This window comes from Stenella coeruleoalba, assembly GCF_951394435.1.
Source record: "Stenella coeruleoalba genome assembly, chromosome: 3".
Taxonomy (NCBI): Eukaryota; Metazoa; Chordata; class Mammalia; order Artiodactyla; family Delphinidae; genus Stenella; species Stenella coeruleoalba.
In genome coordinates this window covers 111,715,022-111,735,828 of record NC_137148.1, presented here as the reverse complement: position 1 = coordinate 111,735,828, position 20,807 = coordinate 111,715,022, and the positions used below count along the sequence as shown (strand labels likewise).

The following is a 20,807-nucleotide window of genomic DNA, read 5'->3' as shown; positions in this document are numbered from 1 at the left end:
CGTCATTCAAATCTTAAAAATCAAAGACTGTGACACTAAAAAAATGTAATAACAGGGGCTTCCCTGGTGGCGCAGTGGTTGAGAGTCCACCTGCCGATGCAGGGGACACGGGTTCGTGCCCCGGTCCGGGAAGATCCCACATGCCGCAGAGCAGCTAGGCCCGTGGGCCATGGCCGCTGAGCCTGCGCGTCCGGAGCCTGTGCTCCGCAACGGGAGAGGCCACAACAGCGAGAGGCCCACGTACAACAACAAAACAAAAAAAATGTAATAACAGAGAAATGTGCTTCATTTTAACAAAGTACTATCAGTGGCTTATTACAACTAGATATACAAACATAAAGGTAATAATGCTAAAATGATGTAAAACTCTGAATCTCCAAGTGACCACGGAGCAGGCTGAAGGGAGCACCAATTGCCATCAACGTGGGACTGCAACATATTCTATCAAAAGAAACAAACTATCACTAGATAACAAAAATAAGGATATAAATAAAATGGGGGAGGGGGGAGGAGCCCAAGATGCCTGAAATCTTATAGTAAATGGTATATTTGGTTCTGTTGCTGTGTTGTGTCTGTTTTCTTCCTCCAAGAAAAAAAGAGGATATGCAAGGGATCCAAGAATATTTCCAAGTTATACCTTAGATTTTCATTAAGGATAACTTTATATTGAAGAAATCATGATTGATACTCCTTGTCACTTTAACCACCTAACATACTATAAAATAATTTAACAGCTATAATATTCTTTGGTTTTTTTCTTTTTTAAAAACTCTAAGTCAAGAATACTCAAGGGAACTTCTATATCTTTTAATTTAAGAAATACATCTATTTAATTCCTGAAAATTTTATTTTTTCAAGAAGTGACAACAATATGAAGTTCTAATACACCAGGAGTCTTGAAAAAAATTAGGTGATCCAATTATAGCAATTTAAATTAGAATATTCAGGAAATATATCTGAAGGCTCAAAAATATAATTTATGATTCTTTGTGAAATGAATTTCACTGAGAAATGCTTAAAGTCTAAGTTTAAAATGTGAGTGCCATTATACTTTTTTTTAAGAAAGAAAATTCACAACCTATTCAATAATTCTGAAGAAAAATCAGATTAGTATGGTGTTTGTATGTACAGATACATAAACGAACACTTTCAGGGGAAAAAAACAATCATATTAATATTTACAGGCTACAAATCACTTTCTTTTAAGGAAGATTAGAAAAGAGTTAGTAGCTAGGCACAGAGCCAGAGGTTGTTAGGGGAACCTAAAAGTAGTAAATACTAAAACTCTTAGCAGTGTAAAGGAATGCAAAAAATTCTTATACTACAAATTTTTAATTTTACAAAACCAAAAACCAGTACAACTATGGCCCATACATGATAATAAAAATTGAAACAAAAACTGTGAATGCATTTTGTAAAAATTCTATTATAATATTCTTAAATATAGTTCATATTGTTCCACTGAGTCAAGTAAGATTTAAGCTCAAGGTGGTCACAAAATTAGAGAATTTTACCTTTTCTGAGGAGATTATCACAATTTCATTGCAAGAAGATAAGGTGAATAGCCCCTTAGCGACTTATATACTTTATTTCCTTCAATGGAAAGTCCAAATATTTTAATTTTCTTACGCTTCTGGAATATTATCCAGATTTACATTAAAGGGCACTTTAATGAAAACTTTAAATATAGTTTGATAATTCTGGGGATACTTACTGAAAGAAAATTCATTAGCAAATACTGGTTTCTTGTATTTAAAAAAAAAATCAGCAAGAAAGAATTTTAAAAATCTTAACTTAAAATACACTGTAAACTGCAGACAACAACTGCCACATGTATCACAGACCAGCACAGGTAAAAAGTTTTTTCCAGATGTTTTATAAGACTTTGTATCTTCCTTTATTTGTTGGTTGGTAAGAATTTTGCTACAAGAGAAAATAAAAGGCATATGATCAGTAAAAGGGAGAAAAAAAAAAGAAATATGTTAAGTAATTTCCTTTACAAACTTATAAAACTATCAGATATTTAAAATAAAAAATATTAATACTGAGGAAGAAAGAACTATTCAACAATCATCTCCCTGTGTTCACTCGACTGTTCCTTAACAACGGTTCTGAACCAGCTTAATGGTGGTGGCATTCTTTTTCTATCACTCCTTGGTGAAAGTCACTTGATTTAAACGTTGTTTTTATTCTTCCCTCGTTTTGTGTACCTTCTATTCTTTAAATTTTTTATCCACCCGAAAGAATGTTCTGTAAGGGAAATTTTAGAAAAGCCCTCAAAAACACATTCTTAGAGAAAGGATAATGTTTCCTTTCAAAGGGTCCTCATCCCACTGTACACATTGTAGGGAGAGTTTACAGGGATGTGTCTGCTTCCTTTGGAAAGGTGGTCTATAAAAGGCCGCTTTATCCAAAATCAAATTAAGTCCTCATCGAAGTTTAAAAACACTCAAAACACCTAAGTTTAAAAACACTGGCAAAAATGTAGAGAAACTGGAATTTTCATACACTGCTGAAGGTAATATAAACTGGTGTAACTACTCTGCTAAACTACACATACCCTATAACTAGCAATTCTAGTCCAAGGTATATACTCAAGAAAATAATATATTAACGTGAATGTTCATAGAAGCATTATTCATAAAAACCAAAAACTAAAATGACCTCGAAGTCTAAAACATAAATTAACTGTGGTATATTCACATGCTTAAATACTGTACTATTTAATACTACTGATTTCCTCAAAGTAATGTTGAGTGAAAGAAATCAGATATAAAAGAGTACACAGCATTTGATTCCACTTATATGGAGTTCAAAATTAGGCGAAACTAATCTGCAATGTTGAAAGTCAGAATAATGTTACATTTGGGGGCAATGAATAGTGACAAGGAGGGGCATGAGCAGGGCTTCTGGGATACTGGTGATGTTCTATATTTCTTCAACTGGGTCGTGATCGCATCAGTGTGCTTATTTTGTGAAAATTCATCAAACTATATGTATATCATTTGTCTACTTCTCTTATTTATATTATAGTTCAATAAAACATTTACTAAAACAAATAAATAAGTCCTTGAGGTTTTCACTCACCAGCCGGATCAGTTCTTCTTTTATAAGCCTGGTGATTTCTGCCTTTGCTTTCTGCACAGCCAGTTCATTGGCACCTGGTGAGTGAGTGGAGAACATTATTTGTATTATTAGATTTATGCTGGATGTTTATCCACTGCATAGAGATCAGTACGTGACTTTCAGCAACATTGTACTACTTGCCAAGATAGTCTTTCAATACCTGGTGGAACATCATCTACATTGTATCATGGCTGCTTATTATTATGATTACTTTTAGAGTTTCAAATGTAGCCAGTGACGTTAGTGTTAAGAGTGTTAAGGTTAGTGAGGTACTAGTGTTACAAGTTCTTGGTATGTTGGTATGCAAAGTAAAGATAATTCGCAATTTGTCCAGAAGAGAAGAAGAAAAAGTAAAAGGAAAATATAACTTCCTAGGTTCATTTATTTAGCAAATATTTATTGGATGTTTATTATGCTCTTTAAAGTCAGCAAATGTTTTGGAAAAGTGTCACCTGAGCAAAGTCTTAAAGATGAATGGAGGACTAGCCAAGTTGAAGGAGGAGAGATGACATGAAAAGTATTTTACAAAGGGAATCATGTGTGTAATGGTACAGATTAAGAAAGTCATGCTTAACTACTGAAAAGTAAGAGAAGTACAGCATGGTTGAAATATTTAAAAAGTGTGTGAAAGAACACAGCAAGATAGCCAAGTAGATGAGGTAGGCTGAAGACATTTGTATAGTTATAAATTCAAGAAACATTAAGCACCCACCATGTATGCTATACTATAAGAGATTCATTATACAAAGTACTCATTCATCTCTTTATGATCTTTTGGGCTACTAGAAAAACAAACTTGTAAAGATATTGCAGCAAGATGAGTAGGTAGTAAGTAGTCTACCAGAGCAACTTTAATTATTATTAATTTTTTTTCCAAAATATGTTTAATGATGCATCTTTTTTTTTTTTTTTGGCGGTACGCGGGCCTCTCACTGCTGTGGCCTCTCCCGTTGCGGAGCACAGGCTCCAGACGCGCAGGCTCAGCAGCCATGGCTCACGGGCCCAGCCACTCCGCGGCATGTGGGATCTTCCCGGACCGGGGCACGAACCCGCGCCCCCCGCATCAGCAGGCAGACTCCCAACCACTGCGCCACCAAGGAAGCCCTATTATTTTAATAAAATTTTATTTATTTATTTTTCGCTGCATTGGGTCTTCATTGCTGTGCACAGGCTTTCTCTAGTTGTGGCAAGCGGGGGCTACTTACTCTTCGTTGCGGTGTGCAGGCTTCTCATTGTGGTGGCTTCTCTTGTTGCAGAGCACAGGCTCTAGGTGCGCGGGCTTCAGTAGTTGTGGCACACGGGCTCAGGAGTTGTGGCTCGCGGGCTCTAGAGCGCAGGCTCGGTAGTTGTGGCACACGGGCTTAGTTGCTCCACAGCATGTGGGATCATCCCAGACCAGGTCTCAAACCCATGTCCCCTGCACTGGCAGGCAGATTCTTAACCACTGCGCCACCAGGGAAGTCCCCAGAGCAACTTTTAAATATCACTTCTTCCAAGAATCTTTCCTAACTTTTCCAGGTGGGGTTAAGTGTTTTTTCCCTCAGGGCTCTCACAGGATTATGTTCATACCATCATGAAAGCACATTTTTTTTTTTTGGCCACGTGTGCGGCATGCGGAATCTTAGTTCCCTGAGAAGGAACTGAACCCCTGCCCCCAGCAGCGGAAGTGTGGAGTCTTAACCACTGGACCACCAGGGAAGTCCCTGAAAGCACTTTTTTTTTTTTTTTTGCGGTACGCGGGCCTCTCACTGTTGTGGCCTCTCCCACTGCGGAGCACAGGCTCCGGACGCGCAGGCTCAGCGACCATGGCTCACGGGCCCAGCCGCTCTGCGGCATGTGGGATCTTCCCGGACCGGGGCATGAACCCGTGTCCCCTGCATCGGCAGGCGGACTCTCAACCACTGCGCCACCAGGGAAGCCCCTGAAAGCACATTTTTAAGGTAGAATGGACAAGATGTTTTTTCTGACTAGATGTGAACAGTGAAGAAGAGGAACAAAGATGATAAGAGTTGAGCAGCAAGTAAAGAAAATAACAGGTAATAAAGGAGATACTGAATCCAAGAAGAAGAACAGGTGCTACTATTAGCAGTGATAGTGGATGAAATTCGATTCTGAGATCGTTGTGGCTGAGGTGCTCAGGGGACACCAAGTTGGAAATTTCAGTAAGGCCAATGGAAACAAGGAGCAGAAGTAGAGGAGAGACGGAGATTAGAGAGCTATCAAGGCTAAGTGTGGAGGGATTTGAAGCCAGGGGACAATGCCAGGAAGTAGGTACGTCTAGAGAGGTAACACGGTGCACACCTATAAAAGGAATAGAGCTGGACCAAAGAAGCAGACTAGAGATTAAGGACTAGGAGTGAAATGTCAAAGAATAAAAGAAGAACTGGGGTTGTAGAGAACTATGTTTTTATCATTTAAAAAAAAATTTTTTTTTTTTTTTGGTTGCCCCACATGGCACGTGAAACTTCCCCGACCAGAGATCGAAGCCATGTCCCCTGCAGTAGAAGCTCGAAGTCTTAACCACTGAACCACCGGGGAAGTCCTGTTCTTATCATTTTATATAAGAAAATCAAATAAGGAAAACAATTCACAAGAAATGGGAAAATTTCCCCCCTTATTAGATATGCTTTTTCGAACCCACAGAGAGGAGAGGAGAGGAAAGGAGGAAGGGAGGAGTGGGAGGGAGAAGAGGAAGAAAAGAAATGGGAGGGGGGAGGGGAGGAGGAGGAAGTGGAGAAAGAAGAGGAGGAGAAGGAGGAGGAAGAAAAAGAAACAGTTTAACAACAGGAAGGAAAGAGCCATGAGTATGGCTGTGAAGTCAGAGCAACATGTCTAAGCCCTACACCTCGACCAGCCACTGACCACAAACATTTTAAAGCTGTGGGTGCTGGAAGGGAAGAAAGGTAGATGAACGTGGAGCCAAGGGTATAATCAAGAGCCAAGCCAGAATGAAAATTATTTAAAAAATGAAATTCAGGAGGAAAATATGCTACTTGGCATGAGTTGATGTGTAGCCTGTTGACATTCTCTGCTGTTTTAAAAAGAAGGAAAATGATACTCCCACCCAGCTCCAAGTGAAGAGCAATTTTCCTGCTTTAGTTAGAGCCTGACCATTTGGACCAGTTTAAATTTTTGACTGACACAGCTTCTTTAGGTAATAGGTTACATATGTTTATAAGCTGTCATGAAAAAGTGGCATTTCCTTTCATTGGTCCCAAAACAACTCTGGCTGCTTTTAAGGGATTCTCCACTAGTAAAAACAGAGGGTCACAAAACAGGCTATAAATTATACAGGCTGGCTAGGCACGTACGTCCTTCCTGTTCTCCTTCCCACTGCCGGGAGCTGCTGAGCCACACAGAGCCTCTAAGGAGCCAGGCAGTGGGGTCCCTCCAATTACAGAACTAGAAACAGATGACACTAGGCTCCTTCCAACACCTGTTTTCATCCTATTAGTGTTCAGTTGATTTGGTTGGAGTTTCAAAAACTAAAAGATCCTTTAAATCTAATCATCTATGAAAATTCTCAAAGCTTTAGGTCATTTTAATTACCAATCTCCAGCTCTTATTTAGCATATTTATGTTGCCAGACTTCTCAAGATTCATTTCTGACAAGGTTATCTTTTTACTGGGGGAGAGAAACCTTGCTTAGATTATAAAAATTAGATGTTACTTCCTAAGTACAAGTTGACAGTGGAAAGAAGCACCCAGAACCATTTTAGGTGGATGGAAAAGTCAGCAGAAGCTGTGGGCTTCTCATTTCACTTCACTTGGTAGTACAGGAGATATGTTGTGATAAAGTTATATACAAATTAAACCTGGCATACATTAATTACACTACACTAAATAAGTATAATTACCTTTAAATTAATAAATTATATATGGGATCCTTTTTCAAAGCAAACAATCATCTCTGATTTACCTCTTTAAAAGGCAGTCATTTAAAATACTGGTTTTGAAATCTTAGAGATATTCAGAATAAACTACAGTTATGTTATTGCAAAAAAAAAAAATACAATACTGGTTTTGCTTAAATGACACCTATGACATTCAAGCTGAATATACAAGGATGACTCCATGTTTACAAAAGGTTTTATCATCAGATTCTACTGAATGACATCCTGTATGGCCTAATGAACACAGTAGGAAGAGAGAGCTGTCCAGTTCCAAGTGCAGAAAGATTTCAGTGTAATTTTCTCTCCTTGAACGCTGAGGTGCCAGCAACCCGCATTTTGCCTCACAATAAGGAACGGTGTCACATGATTCAGAAACACACTGAGTCATTGGCAGAGTGAAAGTCTTTCAGGATACATAAAAGGGTGCCATTTAAAAACCTGACTTGAAATAGATATGATCCAGTTTCTCAAAGTCACAATCACAAACAAAAAAATACAACTTGCCTAGTTCTGGACCCACATTCTTTGCATACCATTTAACATATGTATGAATCTTACTGTACTGTAAAGGTAGAATTTCAATAATATGGAAAACATAAAGGCTATATCTGAGTTTTACCTTTGCCACAATTCTTCATTTTAAAAAGTCCGAAAGTGAGAGTGACATCAGTGAAAATGGCACAGGAGGGAACTTCAAAAGCCTGTCCCTCCACAAAAGCAGTGAATAAACTTGCAAAAACTATTAAAATCAATTTTATCAGAACTCAGAAACTAATAAAAACCTTACATCAACCAGGCAAACCCTTATTAAAGGAGAAAAAAACAAAACCCCAGCTCAATCCTGGTAACAAAACTTTTCTGTTTTTTAACTTACTCTGATCCTATCAAGCATTTTGACCAGGAAACAACTTCTACTTAGGGTAAATGGGATGCACACTGCACGTGCATTTCTCTTCTTGTAGTCTTTATGTTAAGAAGTCACATAAAAACAATTTGAGGTCACCAGTTAAAAGTAAAGTAAATAGGCACAGTACTAATTTATTTTCACATCTGTGAAATTCTTTGTTTTGGCCAGGAAAGAATCAAACCCTAAAAATAAGTCCTCGGGCTTCCCTGGTGGCGCAGTGGTTGAGAGTCCACCTGTCAATGCAGGGGACACGGGTTTGTGCCCTGGTCCAGGAAGATCCCACATGCCACGGAGCGGCTGGGCCCGTGAGCCATGGCCGCTGAGCCTGCGCGTCCGGAGCCTGTGCTCCGCAACAGCAGAGGCCACAACAGTGAGAGGCCCGCATACCGCAAAAAAAAAAAAAAAAAAAAAAAAAAAAAGTCCTCATATATATTTAAATCATTTTTAGTTTATATTTATTTCAGTAAGGAACTTACATACAGTTATAAAGTCCTCACAAAAACCAAAGGAATGCCAAAATATAACAAGAAAATACTAACTAGTGATAAACCTTATTTACAATATACTTTAAGTTTATACTTCCATTGATCTTTCCAGCAACAAACTTTAGAGCTGAGCTAGCCAATTCAGTAGCCATCAGCTATGTGGCTATTTAGATTTAAGTTAATAAAAATTAAATTAAATTTAAAATTTCTTGGTCACACTGGCTGTATTTCAAGTGCTCCACAGCCATCAGAGTTTTTATTGGACGGTGCGGCTTTAGAGAGATCACATGGATATGCCTGTCAAATAATATTTTGTGTGCAGAAGAGAAGTGGCTCTAGAGCATGATCAGATGTATTATTCAGAAAATTTATCAAGTGCCTACCATGTGTCAGACACTGGGAATACAGCAGATGATAAAGTCACTGCATTCACAGAGCTCTAGTAGGGGAGACAGAAACAAGTAAAAATATACTATAATTTCTATGTAATGAGTACTGTGAAGAAAAACAAAGCAAGTAAAGAGCTACAGAGTGGTGAAATGAGATCAAGTAAGGCTTCCTTGTTAGAAGTGATGTGTATAACTCAAAGGACTAGACTGCTGTTTAAGATTATACAAGGTGTGGGAGAGCTCCTTTGCAGCCAGCTAAGCCATTTAAGCAGTAGATAGATATGCAGACTCTGGATTTACATGACATGGAGTAAAACCTCTTCACAGCTGCAACACCAGTGTTCAAAAAATACTTAGTTCATTAAGTAGATGAAATGGATCTGTGGCTGGTCTATGCTTAAAAATCTATTATAAAAATGTTCAAATTAAATATAAATGAAGGGAGACAAGTTATCTACCATGCAGTACATAACGAAGTAGGAAGAAAATCAAACTGGAAACTGTCTTTTGAATTCATTCATGAATGTATAAAATAAGGTTAAAAAACACACCTGATCACTCTTAGATAACGCATTACTTATACCCTTTAAGGGACTTCCTTGGTGGCGCAGTGGTTAAGAATCTGCCTGCCAATGCAGGGGACATGGGTTCCAGCCCTGGTCCGGGAAGATTCCACATGTTGCGGAGCAACTAAGCCTGTGCGCCATAACTACTGAGCCTGTGCTCTACAACCCGCGTGCTGCAACTACTGAAGCCCATCCGCCTAGAGCCCATGCTCCACAATCAGAGATGCCACCGCAATGAGAAGCCTGCACACCGCAACAAAGAGTAGCCCCCGTTGGCCACAACTAGAGAAAGCCCGCGCACAGCAATGAAGACCCAACTCAGCCAAAAATAAAGAAATAAATATACCCTGTGAGTTATGGTATTAATTGTCCTATCCTATTTTTTAAAAAGGTATGTGTGAACTTTTAGGCATAAAATCACAGGCAATATTTGCTTGGATAAACAAGCATTAAGTGGACTATTATATATAGTTGATTTACTTTCTAACCTAAACTTTGGCCTGAACGTTCTACTTACTGGAAGAATAAACAGACCAGTCCTGAAAATACATGTTTTCTTATAGAGTGATTTTCAATTTGACCAAATTGTCAAAACTGAAAGAGTCCCAAACACAGATCATTTACCTCTATATATGTACTAAACTTCTAAATAAAGACCACAATGATAGATGAAACTATTTTTTTTCTTATAGGTGTTCCTCATTTTCAGTCCTCTCTAGAACTGACCTCATATTCTTTCTGTGTCTATTACATCTATATCAACAGTGATCTAACTCAAGATTGAAACAGAACGAACAGTACATACTTTCAATTGCCAAGTAAATTTTCCGCTCTCCTTCCTTGGGTTCTTTGCCAGGTGGGAAGTATGTTCCTCTGATTGTAATTGCAGCTTCAGAATATTCACTGATTCTCTGCAGAGCTTCCTTAGAGGTAACTTTCCACCTAGCAGTCTATGAAATAAAGAGTGGGGGGACAATTATACTCCAATAAAGATGTTAAAAAAATAAAATAAAAAAGAGTGGGGGGAAAAAATCACTTTACAACAGAATAAAGAAACCTGATGTACTGACAAAGAATAGGTTAACTAAATCATATTATGGTCAATATTAAGATTATAATTAATACCTGCATCATAAATTCATTTAGATTCTAATGTAACTAGAACATAATCATAAATATGGAATTTCTAGTGTTGTCTCCCCATCTAGATAAAAAGTAAAGCAGCCATTTAAATGTTCATGGGTTTTAAACAAGGCATTTTCGCTCCTAAAAAAGGAGTTTCTACTCTATAATTAAAAAAAAAAAGTTTAAATCTGTTACTTGCCTGTGGGAAGTCATTGATCTCTAATTCTTCTTCATATCTCTTAAAAGATTCATTCTGTCCACCATCCTGTCTCTCCTCTTCTTGTTTCTCCAAAGGCACATAATTAAGCTTGGCATTGATCTTTTCAGCAAGTTGCTCTGCAATGGTTTTTGCAGAGACAGTGGGAGCCAGGATGGTGCCACCTCTAAGAATTGCATTGGTGGCCTGCTGCATCACATCCTGCAGTTAAAGAAGACCTACAGTCAAATCTCAAATGAGGGCAGAGACAAGACCAAAGATCCCACCACAAAGTATTCTCTGGAAAGCCACTAACTAAAAGCATCTTTCTAATGTAAAGTGCTACCCGTAAGTGCAATTTAACAGCATATATTTATAACAGACAGTTTAATATATCTCCCTTACTTAATGAGAAAACAATAATATTCAATTCTACATTAAAAATTCTACTGAATCATACATAATTAGGTAACTCTTGATATCAAATATAGTATATTTCTAAAATCATTTACATACTTTGTGGCTACTAGGAGTTTTCCTCTGAATCAGAATCTTTGCCCACTACCACCACTGAGCTCTTCCTTCCCCCATGGACCAACCCAACATTCTATAAATTACAGTAAATGACTTTACTCAACACATTTTTTTAAATTTGAACTTAATTTTACTATGTGCCTAATGCAGAGATAATTCTTCTGTGGGTAATACACGACTCACACCACAAGCTCTTCTAACAACAGCAAAAAGTTAGAGCCATTTGCTTTCACAATAAAGAGTTATTAGTAGCAATAATCTAAGAGAATATTAGGTGAGGTGCTGTGTCCCTGTTGTCAGAAGAGGCACAGGCTTGAGTACAGTAAACACTTTATAGTAACTCACTGGCTAAATAAAACAGATGCAGAGACCCAAGGCTCTGAGCCTTGATTGTGGCTGCCTCACTGGGTCAGCCCACTGGCCTCTAGCTTGGTCATCCCACTTGGACACTAGAGACCTGAACCTATACAGGCTACTGGACACAGGGCCCTGTAGGTCCCCAAACTCTCAAAATCTTAAAAATACTGTCAAAATTAACAAATTGTTCTTTAGGAATGCTATGAAAATTTAACCTTAGTTAAAAATTAAGTTAACCAAAATGCTGGAGAGGGTGTGAAGAAAAGGGAACCCTCCTACACCGTTGGTGGGAATGTAAACTGGTGCAGCAACTATGGAGAACAGTATGGAGGTTCATCAAAAAACTAAAAGTAGAGTTGCCATATGATCCAGCAATCCCACTCCCAGGCATATATCTGGACAAAACTATAATTCAAAAAGATACATGCACCCTTATGTTCATAGCAGCGCTATTTACAATAGCCAAGACATGGAAACAACCTAAATGTCCATGAATGGATAAAGAAGATGTGGTATGTGTATACAAACACACACACACACACACGTACATATATACATACACACAATGGAATACTACTCAGCCATAAAAAAGAATGAAATAATGCCATTTGCAGCAACATGATGAACCTAGAGATTATCATACTAAGCAAAGTAAGTCAGGAAGAGAAAGACAAATACCATATGATATTACTTATATGTGGAATCTAAAATATGACACAAATGAACCTATCTACAAAACAGAAACAGACTCAGACATAGAGAACAGACTTGTTTGTGGTTGCCAAGGGGGAGGGGGCTGGGGGAGGGATGGATTGGGAGTTTGGGATTAGCGGATGCAAACTATTATATAGAGAATGGGTAAAGAAGGTCCTATTGTATAGCAGAGGGAACTATATTCAATATCCTGTAATAAACCATAATGGAAAAGAGTAAGAATATATATATATATGTACAACTGAATCACTTTGCTGTACAGCAAAAACTATCACAACACTATAAATCAACTATACTTCAAAAAAAAATTAAGTTAACCAAAAAACTCCCAAGAGAAACAAGGCAAGTGAAATATTTAACACATTTTCCCACTGTCTAAACCCATGTTAGTTTCAGTTATGTAACTGGATATTCATACTTCCAAGGTATTGTTTGTGTGCCCAATAACCCACCTAATATAAACAGAAAAGAAAGAAAAGAGAGTTATTTCTTTAGGATTTTGTTAAGATCAATCAGAATACTACTTTATAAAATTATCCATGGTTAACATGCTTAACAGTTAGGCCTTCCAGACTAGGCATTAAGACCGCAGTTAACCACACTAGAGAAATCACCCAAATATAATAATTAAAGAATTCTGTATTGAGGATAATGTTAAATGCTTACTACCTCAGTGTCTAAAATAACTTCTTGTTCACTTGTGCTGCCATAATTCCTGAAAAGCATTTAAATCAAAGAACTTACAAAAAGTACTAAGACTTGGAACAAATTACTTAATACCTGAGACTCAATCCCCAAATTCTTCTGAGCATTGATTCTAAGAGCCAATCTCTTTGCAATTTCTAACTTCTCAGCATTTCCTGCAGTTGGAGCAGGAACACTAGATGTTCCAGGAGCAGCCATATCCTTCACTCTCTTCTTTGAATTAAACATGCTTTCAATTTGCTCATCAATCTAAACAAGAAGAAAAAGGATTAGTAAAAATCTAATTAAAAATACCAATTTATAGAGGGAGAAGAGGAGGAGAAGGGGAAAGGAAAGGGAGGAGAGGGGAGAGAGGGAGGGAGGGAGGGAGGAAGGAAGGAAAGAAAGAAACAGAGATACAAGGCTGCAAGAACCACTTCAGCAGACTCCTGAGTGGTACAGATACATCCCAATTCAGTAAATGAAGAACATGTGCTGTCAAGACAGAGCAGACAATTTGATGCAGCTGCTTGCTCCAGGGCCAAGGCCTTAAGGCCAAATTACGTACACTGCAATGAAAGAGGCTGGACGAAGGGCAATAACTCAAGACCAGTGGACATCTAAAAATACAGTCAGTGGTTCCCAGGGCAAATGCTGCAACAGGGTTCCTAAAATTCTTCCCAACTTCAAAAATGCAATTGGATTTATCTAAAAAACTGGGTAAGAGAATCAGGAAAAAAAGCCTTTATTGTTTTTTTCCTTCAAGGAAGGAAAGAAATGAAGGTTGGTTTCCCCATCAAAGCAAGAGCAATGCTGAAAATTAGGCTAATATTTTAAATCTCAAATGAAGAGCAAGCTTTTTTCAGGGTTTAAAATTACTTAGGTTAATTTAGAAAGACCTTTTACTGAAATGGAAACAGACAACTTATCTTCTTTTTAAAATATTTGTTATCTAATAAGGGGTTTGAGTTACCAACTACTTTTAAACTAACATTTAAATAACCCTTTTAAATTAAACAGCATACATGGCGTTAAAATCCAAAACAAATGCATAAATCAGGAATGGGGAAGGTATATGGAGCTAGGTGACAGGGGTAACTTTACTTTTAACTTTATTCACTTTAGTATTGCTCTATTTTTTTTACAAAACTTATATAGTATTTTAACAAGAAGGAAAAAATCAACATATTTCATTATGAGATTTTTAAAAAATGTTTAAGTAACATAAAAAAACTGAGGTGGTTTTAAAAACAATGCCACATATTCTTTAATACTCTTCCCTCCAAGAGGTGGAGCCTCTCCTTAAATGTGGGCTGGACTTAGTGATTTGATTCTAACAGACAAAAAAAAAGTGGAAAAGCCAGTATGTAACTTCAGAGACTAGTCATAAAAGGTACTAAGGCTTCCTCTTTGCTCTCTCTTGGATCACGCATTCTGGGGGAGCCAGCTGCCATGCTGTAAGGACACAAATGCAGAGTGAAGAACAGAGGCATCCTACCAACATTAAAGTGACTGAGCCATCTTGGAAGAAGATGGTCCTGCATCAGTGAAGCCTTCAGATAACTGCAACCTGGGACAACAGCTTGACTGCAACCTCATGAGACCCTAAGTAAGAACTACTTGGCTAAACTGCTCCTGATTTCCTAACCCTCAGGAATCATGAGATAATAAATGTTTACTGTTTTAACCTACTAAGTTTTGGATTGATTTGTTACATGGTAACAAATAACTAAAATATTGACTTAATTGAATTTTAAGCCAGTATGGTATGCTAGTAAGAAATGGCCTAGAGTTAATAGGAGACCTTGGTCTGGTCCTGGCTGTGCTTAACAGCCAGTGTGGTCATTTCCTGAAATGACAAGATCAGACTGAATTCCTGATTTCCTAAATTGTGTTCTGAGCTAAGGTTTAACAGGGTATGTTTCAAAAACAACAAAAAAAAAGTTCTATGATCAAATATCAAATATGTTGGAAGATTTCTGTGTCAAATAAAGTTAAATAAGATTATCTTATTAATGACTTTTCACATCCTTTGATAGGATACCACTAATAGTGGTATATACTAGGCAGATTTTCCAAAATTATTTTATAATGAAAACATCTAAAGCTCAAGATCCTGGGATTAGGGCTCCAAAGAATACTCTGGGAAACCCTTAACTTGCTGAGTCCTCAGGGTCCCTTTTCACTGGGTTACAAATAATTCCGTAAGCTAAGAACATGGGCTTTGAAGTAAGAACAGGATGGGTATAGATCCCAGCTCCTCCCCTTAACAGCTATGCAAATCTGAAAAGGTTATTTCTTTCTAAGCCTGTCTCCTCAATTATAAAATGGGAATACTCTGAGTATCCACTCATCTAGCTATTGTGAGGAAGTAAATGAAATAATCCCTGTAAAGCACTTTGCACAGGACATGGAACTTAGTAGAACTCAATAAATGTTGACTATTACTATTACTAAGGATGTTGTATAACAATTAAATTGTAAAAGATTAAAAAACAATATCAGTACCAATGATGTTAAAGATACAGGGAGCCAGGCACTCTTATATAACACTATTGTGAGTGCAAACTGGTACTCACCCTGCAGGAGAACAATCTGACAACGTTTTAAGACCAAATTAGATATACCCTTTGGCCTAGCAATTCCATTTATACATTCATCCTCAAGACTTAATGCGACGAATGTGCAAGGTTTAATGTTCAAGAATGAGCGATGAAGTACAGTAAAGTATATTCCAAATAAAAAATATATGGAAACAAACATGTTTGTTTCCATATATTCAAAAATAGGGATTTGATTCATTAAACAGTGGAACATCCATATAATGAAATATGTAACCAAAGAATAGCATAAGAGTGAATTTACTAAAAGGGAAGACTTCAACATAGGACTATTGTAAAGATTATAAAGCAGTATGATCTCATTTTTATGAAAATACAGAAATACAGGCATATGTGAATACATCTGTATACATAGAAAAAAATGGAGAAGGGTACACAACGAAAAGTTTCCAGTAACTTGCTAACTAAACAAGCCTATGGTAAAAACCTCCAGTACCAAAGGAATAATTGTTTCAACTGGTAAGAATAAGGCTTAGAACAACAATACTTACATCAACTGCAGCATCCTCATCATCCGAATCTTGAAGACCAAGAGCAGCTTTTTGTAACTTCTTTCTCTCATTTGCCAAAGCTTGTTCTGTTTCATCAAACTTGAATCCCTTACCAGAGAACCCACTACTCTTTTTAATTATTTTCCCTTCCTTTCAAGGAAAAACAAGAAAGTTAATTTCATAATAAAAAACTTTAATATTCAGGAATTTATGGCAATTAAATATTTTTCAAGGCGGTGTATGACAATGTAACAAAAACATTTCATTTGCATGTGAGAAAAAGGAACTCTATGTAGACTACAAAAAATACTAAGTTGAAGCAAAAGGGAGCATTTTGTTTTCACTCCTTTCCCTTCCTCACTAAAGAGATAAGTGAAAATAATCCTATCAAGATTTACAGGTATTAAATATTCAAGATCTAGAACACAATGACTTGCATAAAAATGAGACTTAAAAAACTCACAGCTTTCTGTTGATCTTTGAAATCACTCCAAAGTTTCTCTAGATCAGGTGGCACTGCAGTCCCTGACAATTCAAGGGCTTTAATTATGTCACCAGCATACCGAGCCTGATCTTCTGTGATGAAAGTATAGGCGAAGCCCTAGTGAATGATGAAAAAGTGATACTATTAAACACTAACAAGATGAATCCTCCTTAGATCACAAATAAGATAAAATCTGAGTCACCTAATATACCCTCTTTAAGATGACTCCATTACTAAAGAATTTCAAAGACCACAAAAGAGTCCTACCAAATTCTTTAATCGTTCAAAGTGAAATACCTAAGTTTAATATTTAAAAATAAGCAAAACCAGAAAATTTCTAATCTCTTTATGCATAAAGGGAAATACATGTGATTTTTACATAAATGTACAACTCCACTGTCATAAGTATTAACTTTAATATATCTTATTTCTCCCTTTTTGCTTGCATTCCCTTCCTCCACTACCTACTGCACCTCTCTACCCCAGCTAACCTGTATTAACGTCCTAGAATACAGCTTCCCATATTTTTTAAAGACCAATTAAAAGATATAAAAGCATACACACATGTATATCTGATATGTTTTTAACATATACAAAAATGAAGTCAGCTACATCACTTCCCTGGGATTCTCTAAAGCCTAAGGATGCAGGTGTCCCCAGCAGCTTTTTGGTTCAGGCAAGAGAAAGACTGGAGTTGTAAGTAGAGGAATAGCAAACTACAATTAGATTGCCATCTTCACAAAACGCTCTACCCTACCAGTGAACTGTTATAAATTTTAAAACATGATTTAATATTTTATTTCAGGAGTACCTAGTTACCAGATTTGACCCATGGCCTACTTTTATACGACCCATGAACTAAAAGTGGTATTACATTTTTTAGGGTTGTGTACACACGTACACACACACACACACACACACACACGATGTGACAGAGACTGCGTGTGGCCCAAAAAGGCTACAATTTTAACTACCTGGCCCTTTACACAAAAAGTTTCCCAAATCCACAGAATAACTCAGGTTAAAAGAATAAATGCCATCACTACTTACTAGCTATGTAAATTTGTCAAGTAACAATGTCAGTGTGCCTCAACTTTTCTCATCTGTTAAAAGGGGTAATATGATCTACCTCAAAGGGAATTTGTGAGAATAAAATGAGATGATATATGTAAAGCACTCAGAACAGTGGGGGGCATTTAATAAATACTCCATAAATATAACCTATTAATATTATTATTGCTTCAGTATGTAGAAATGTCCATGGTTCTAATATCAAATATATCACCATCAGTACTTCCATCAGTGCTGCCTTCAAAAAGAAAGAGTTAGAACTATATACTTAACAGAATACAAATAAGTTAAAAAGCAAATAATATTCATGTGTATAGGGGGGTGAGAACAGGGGTGATAGGTGTGGGCTGAGTGTATTTCATGATCCCTTATTTTAAAAAAAGCAATGAAAGATCTTGAACTATATGCATGTATGTATATACAGAAATTTTTAGGTGGGGAAAAATACCTTTTGGGGACACAAATGGTTAACACTATCTGCCTACAGAGAACAGCACTTAAGACATATATATGTATATAAATGATGAACATCAACTATTCCCCATACTCTGATGATGAAGGATTTTCAGAATGTCCCCATAACTCCTATTATCTCTTTATAATCATAAAGAAACACTTGTATTTTAACATAATAGAAATCAACTTTAAAAGCAATTATTTTTACTTTGTTGCCTGCTCTTCCAGTCCGTCCTGCTCTGTGCACATAATCCTCATAATGGTTGGGGCAGCTATAATTTACTACAAGAATCAGATGTTTCACATCTAGGCCTCGGGCAGCAACAGACGTAGCAACAAGAAGTTTGCAGGTCCCATTCTTAAAATCATTTATGATGCTATCTCTGTCATATTGATCAATGCCTGCAAGTAAATTAAAGAGTTGTAAAACCACATATTCAAGTTAAATTTTCCATTTTCTCTGACATTCAGACAAAGAAGTTAAACATGGGGTAAAGAACAAATCCAACTTATATTGACCACATGTCCAACAACTACCATATAGAAAGTAAAAGACTTGGCGGGGGGTTGGTGAGGAGTGATAAATTAGGAGTTTGGGATTAAAATATACACACTACTATATATAAAATAGATAATCAACAAGGATCTACAGTATAGCATAGGAAACTATACTCAACATCTTATAATAACCTATAATTGAAAAGAATCTAAAAGAGAATAGATATAATGTATAACTGAATCATTTTGCTGTGCACCTGAAACTCAACACTGTAAATCAACTACATTTCAATAAAAAATTAAAAAAAAAAAGACTACGGAAATTTAATGGCAAGATGAAAAGTTATTGCTATTTACGAATTCCAAATCTGCCCTGTTTTGCCCCCTTTCTTACATATAAGGCTTATCACTCCAGAAGCCCAACCTCAGAATCACTAACCAATATCTCTTATGGGGGCAAATGGGAAAAAGGCAGGTACATTCAGCCTATATTGACAGGATTCAGATCTTTCTAATTCTCTCATAGGTTATTTAGAGCCTTGCTCCTCACAGTTTTGTCCCAGGGACCAGGAGCAGCATCACATGTGAGCTTGTTAGAAATGGAGAATCTCAGATCCTACCCCCAAACTACTGAGTCAGATTCTGCATTTTAACAAGATCCACAGGTGATTACATATGCACACTAAAGTTTATGGTGCACTGCTTAAAAAGTACCCAACTGGATCTCTCTTTAAAATTTGTTACTCAAAGAGCCTCAGGATGAGTGACAAAGCAGAGCATAAAATACCAAAATGTTCTTTTACAAAATGTCCAGGCCACAAATATACTTTATGATGGGGTACCTGGGAATCTCTAGTAATCAGTGAAGGGAATGGGATAAATTCTCAAACCTTGAAATTCATTTTTGCAGCAAGAGATATTCTAACATTCCATATAAAACCTGTGTTTAACATATACAGAACATTTAGCATCTAAATATTTATCAATATTAACTTATATTACCTAAAGTTTTAAATGTACTCTTCAAAGACTGAATTATGGAAAATATTTGGATCTTATCTCAAAGAAACTAGGATCCAACATTGTACCCAAAAACCTCATAAGAAAAATTAGTGGAATCAGTAACAATATACATTACGTTTATAATTTTAAAATACCACAACTTTTAGTGTAGACTGAGGTATCCTGACACATACGTGCAGTAGAGTTAGTAGTTAATGGCAGCAACCATTAACCCTCTTCCTTTTTAACATAACCTCAATTTTGTTATCCACCCAACACATGGTCACATATATTAAACCAGAGATGAGCCTAATTCTCAGTCTTAGGAGGTGAGTAATGATTAGTGTAAACTAGCCCTTCTCAAACTTTCTGTGCTCAGGTTGTCTGTGCACTCTTAAAATTAATAAGAACCAGACCCAGAGAGCTTTAGTTTATCTAGGTCATCTCTATCAATATTTAATGTATTAGAAACTAGAACTGAGGAAAATTTTAAATATTTATTAACTTATTTAAAAATAATAAAACAATTACATGCTAAAAAAATATATTTTTGTGAAAAGTAACTTTTCCAAAACAATAAAAATAAGGCGCTTCACATTTTCGCAAATCTCTTTGATGTCTGGCTTAATAGAAGATAGTTGGAGTCTCATATCTTCTGCATTCAATCTGTTGCAATTTAACACGCTGTGCAACCTCTAGAAAGCTATACTACGTATACACTGATGAAAGAATGAAAGTGAAAAAGGCAAATAACTTGGTGGGGTTATTATGGAAATATTTTTGACTTCATGAAACCCCTGAAAATCTCAGAAACCTCAGGGGTGCAAGGATAATACATTAAGAACTATTTGTCATTCCCTTGTCTTTGAATGAATTAGGCATAAACATGTGAAGCAATTCTGACCAAAAATATAAAAGAAGTACAGACAGGGGATTATGGGGTAAAATTTCCTTATATATATAAAAAAATACACATTTACATCAAGGTAGGGGAAAATCTTATAGACTAACCCTCCTGTGGGTAACAACTATGAATTCTGGACAAAATATAAAGAACTAACTACCTGAAGGCACCAGAGAGTGACTAAAAGAAGGCAGAAACTGGAAGGGAGTTGACACCTGGAAGAATGCAATGACACTGGTTGAGTTTACAGGATTTTACTTCTTTATTTTAAACTTTCTGTTTGGGAGCAGGCCCTGAGCAGCCC

At 36.7% G+C, this 20,807-nt stretch overlaps 1 protein-coding gene across 3 annotated transcripts in view; it reads right to left on the bottom strand.

Moving 5' to 3' along the window:
* DDX46 (DEAD-box helicase 46) overlaps nt 1–20,807 on the bottom strand; it is a 62,200-nt gene continuing 41,393 nt past the window's right edge. The window contains exons 16-24 of one of the 3 annotated variants that reach the window (XR_013827625.1): nt 18,308–18,501; nt 16,552–16,689; nt 16,089–16,238; nt 13,070–13,246; nt 10,691–10,909; nt 10,172–10,316; nt 3,088–3,161; nt 1,715–1,923; nt 1–441 (exon numbers count right to left, since the gene is read on the bottom strand). Coding sequence is in view for 2 of the 3 variants with exons in the window: in XM_079916985.1 (XP_079773111.1) it covers nt 1,876–1,923; nt 3,088–3,161; nt 10,172–10,316; nt 10,691–10,909; nt 13,070–13,246; nt 16,089–16,238; nt 16,552–16,689; nt 18,308–18,501 (1,145 nt within the window). In the remaining variant the exon portion in view is untranslated. Of the gene's footprint in view, nt 442–881; nt 1,924–3,087; nt 3,162–10,171; nt 10,317–10,690; nt 10,927–13,069; nt 13,247–16,088; nt 16,239–16,551; nt 16,690–18,307; nt 18,502–20,807 lie in introns of those variants that run through there. The other 2 variants (XM_079916985.1, XM_079916986.1) reach the window with 2 other exon arrangements.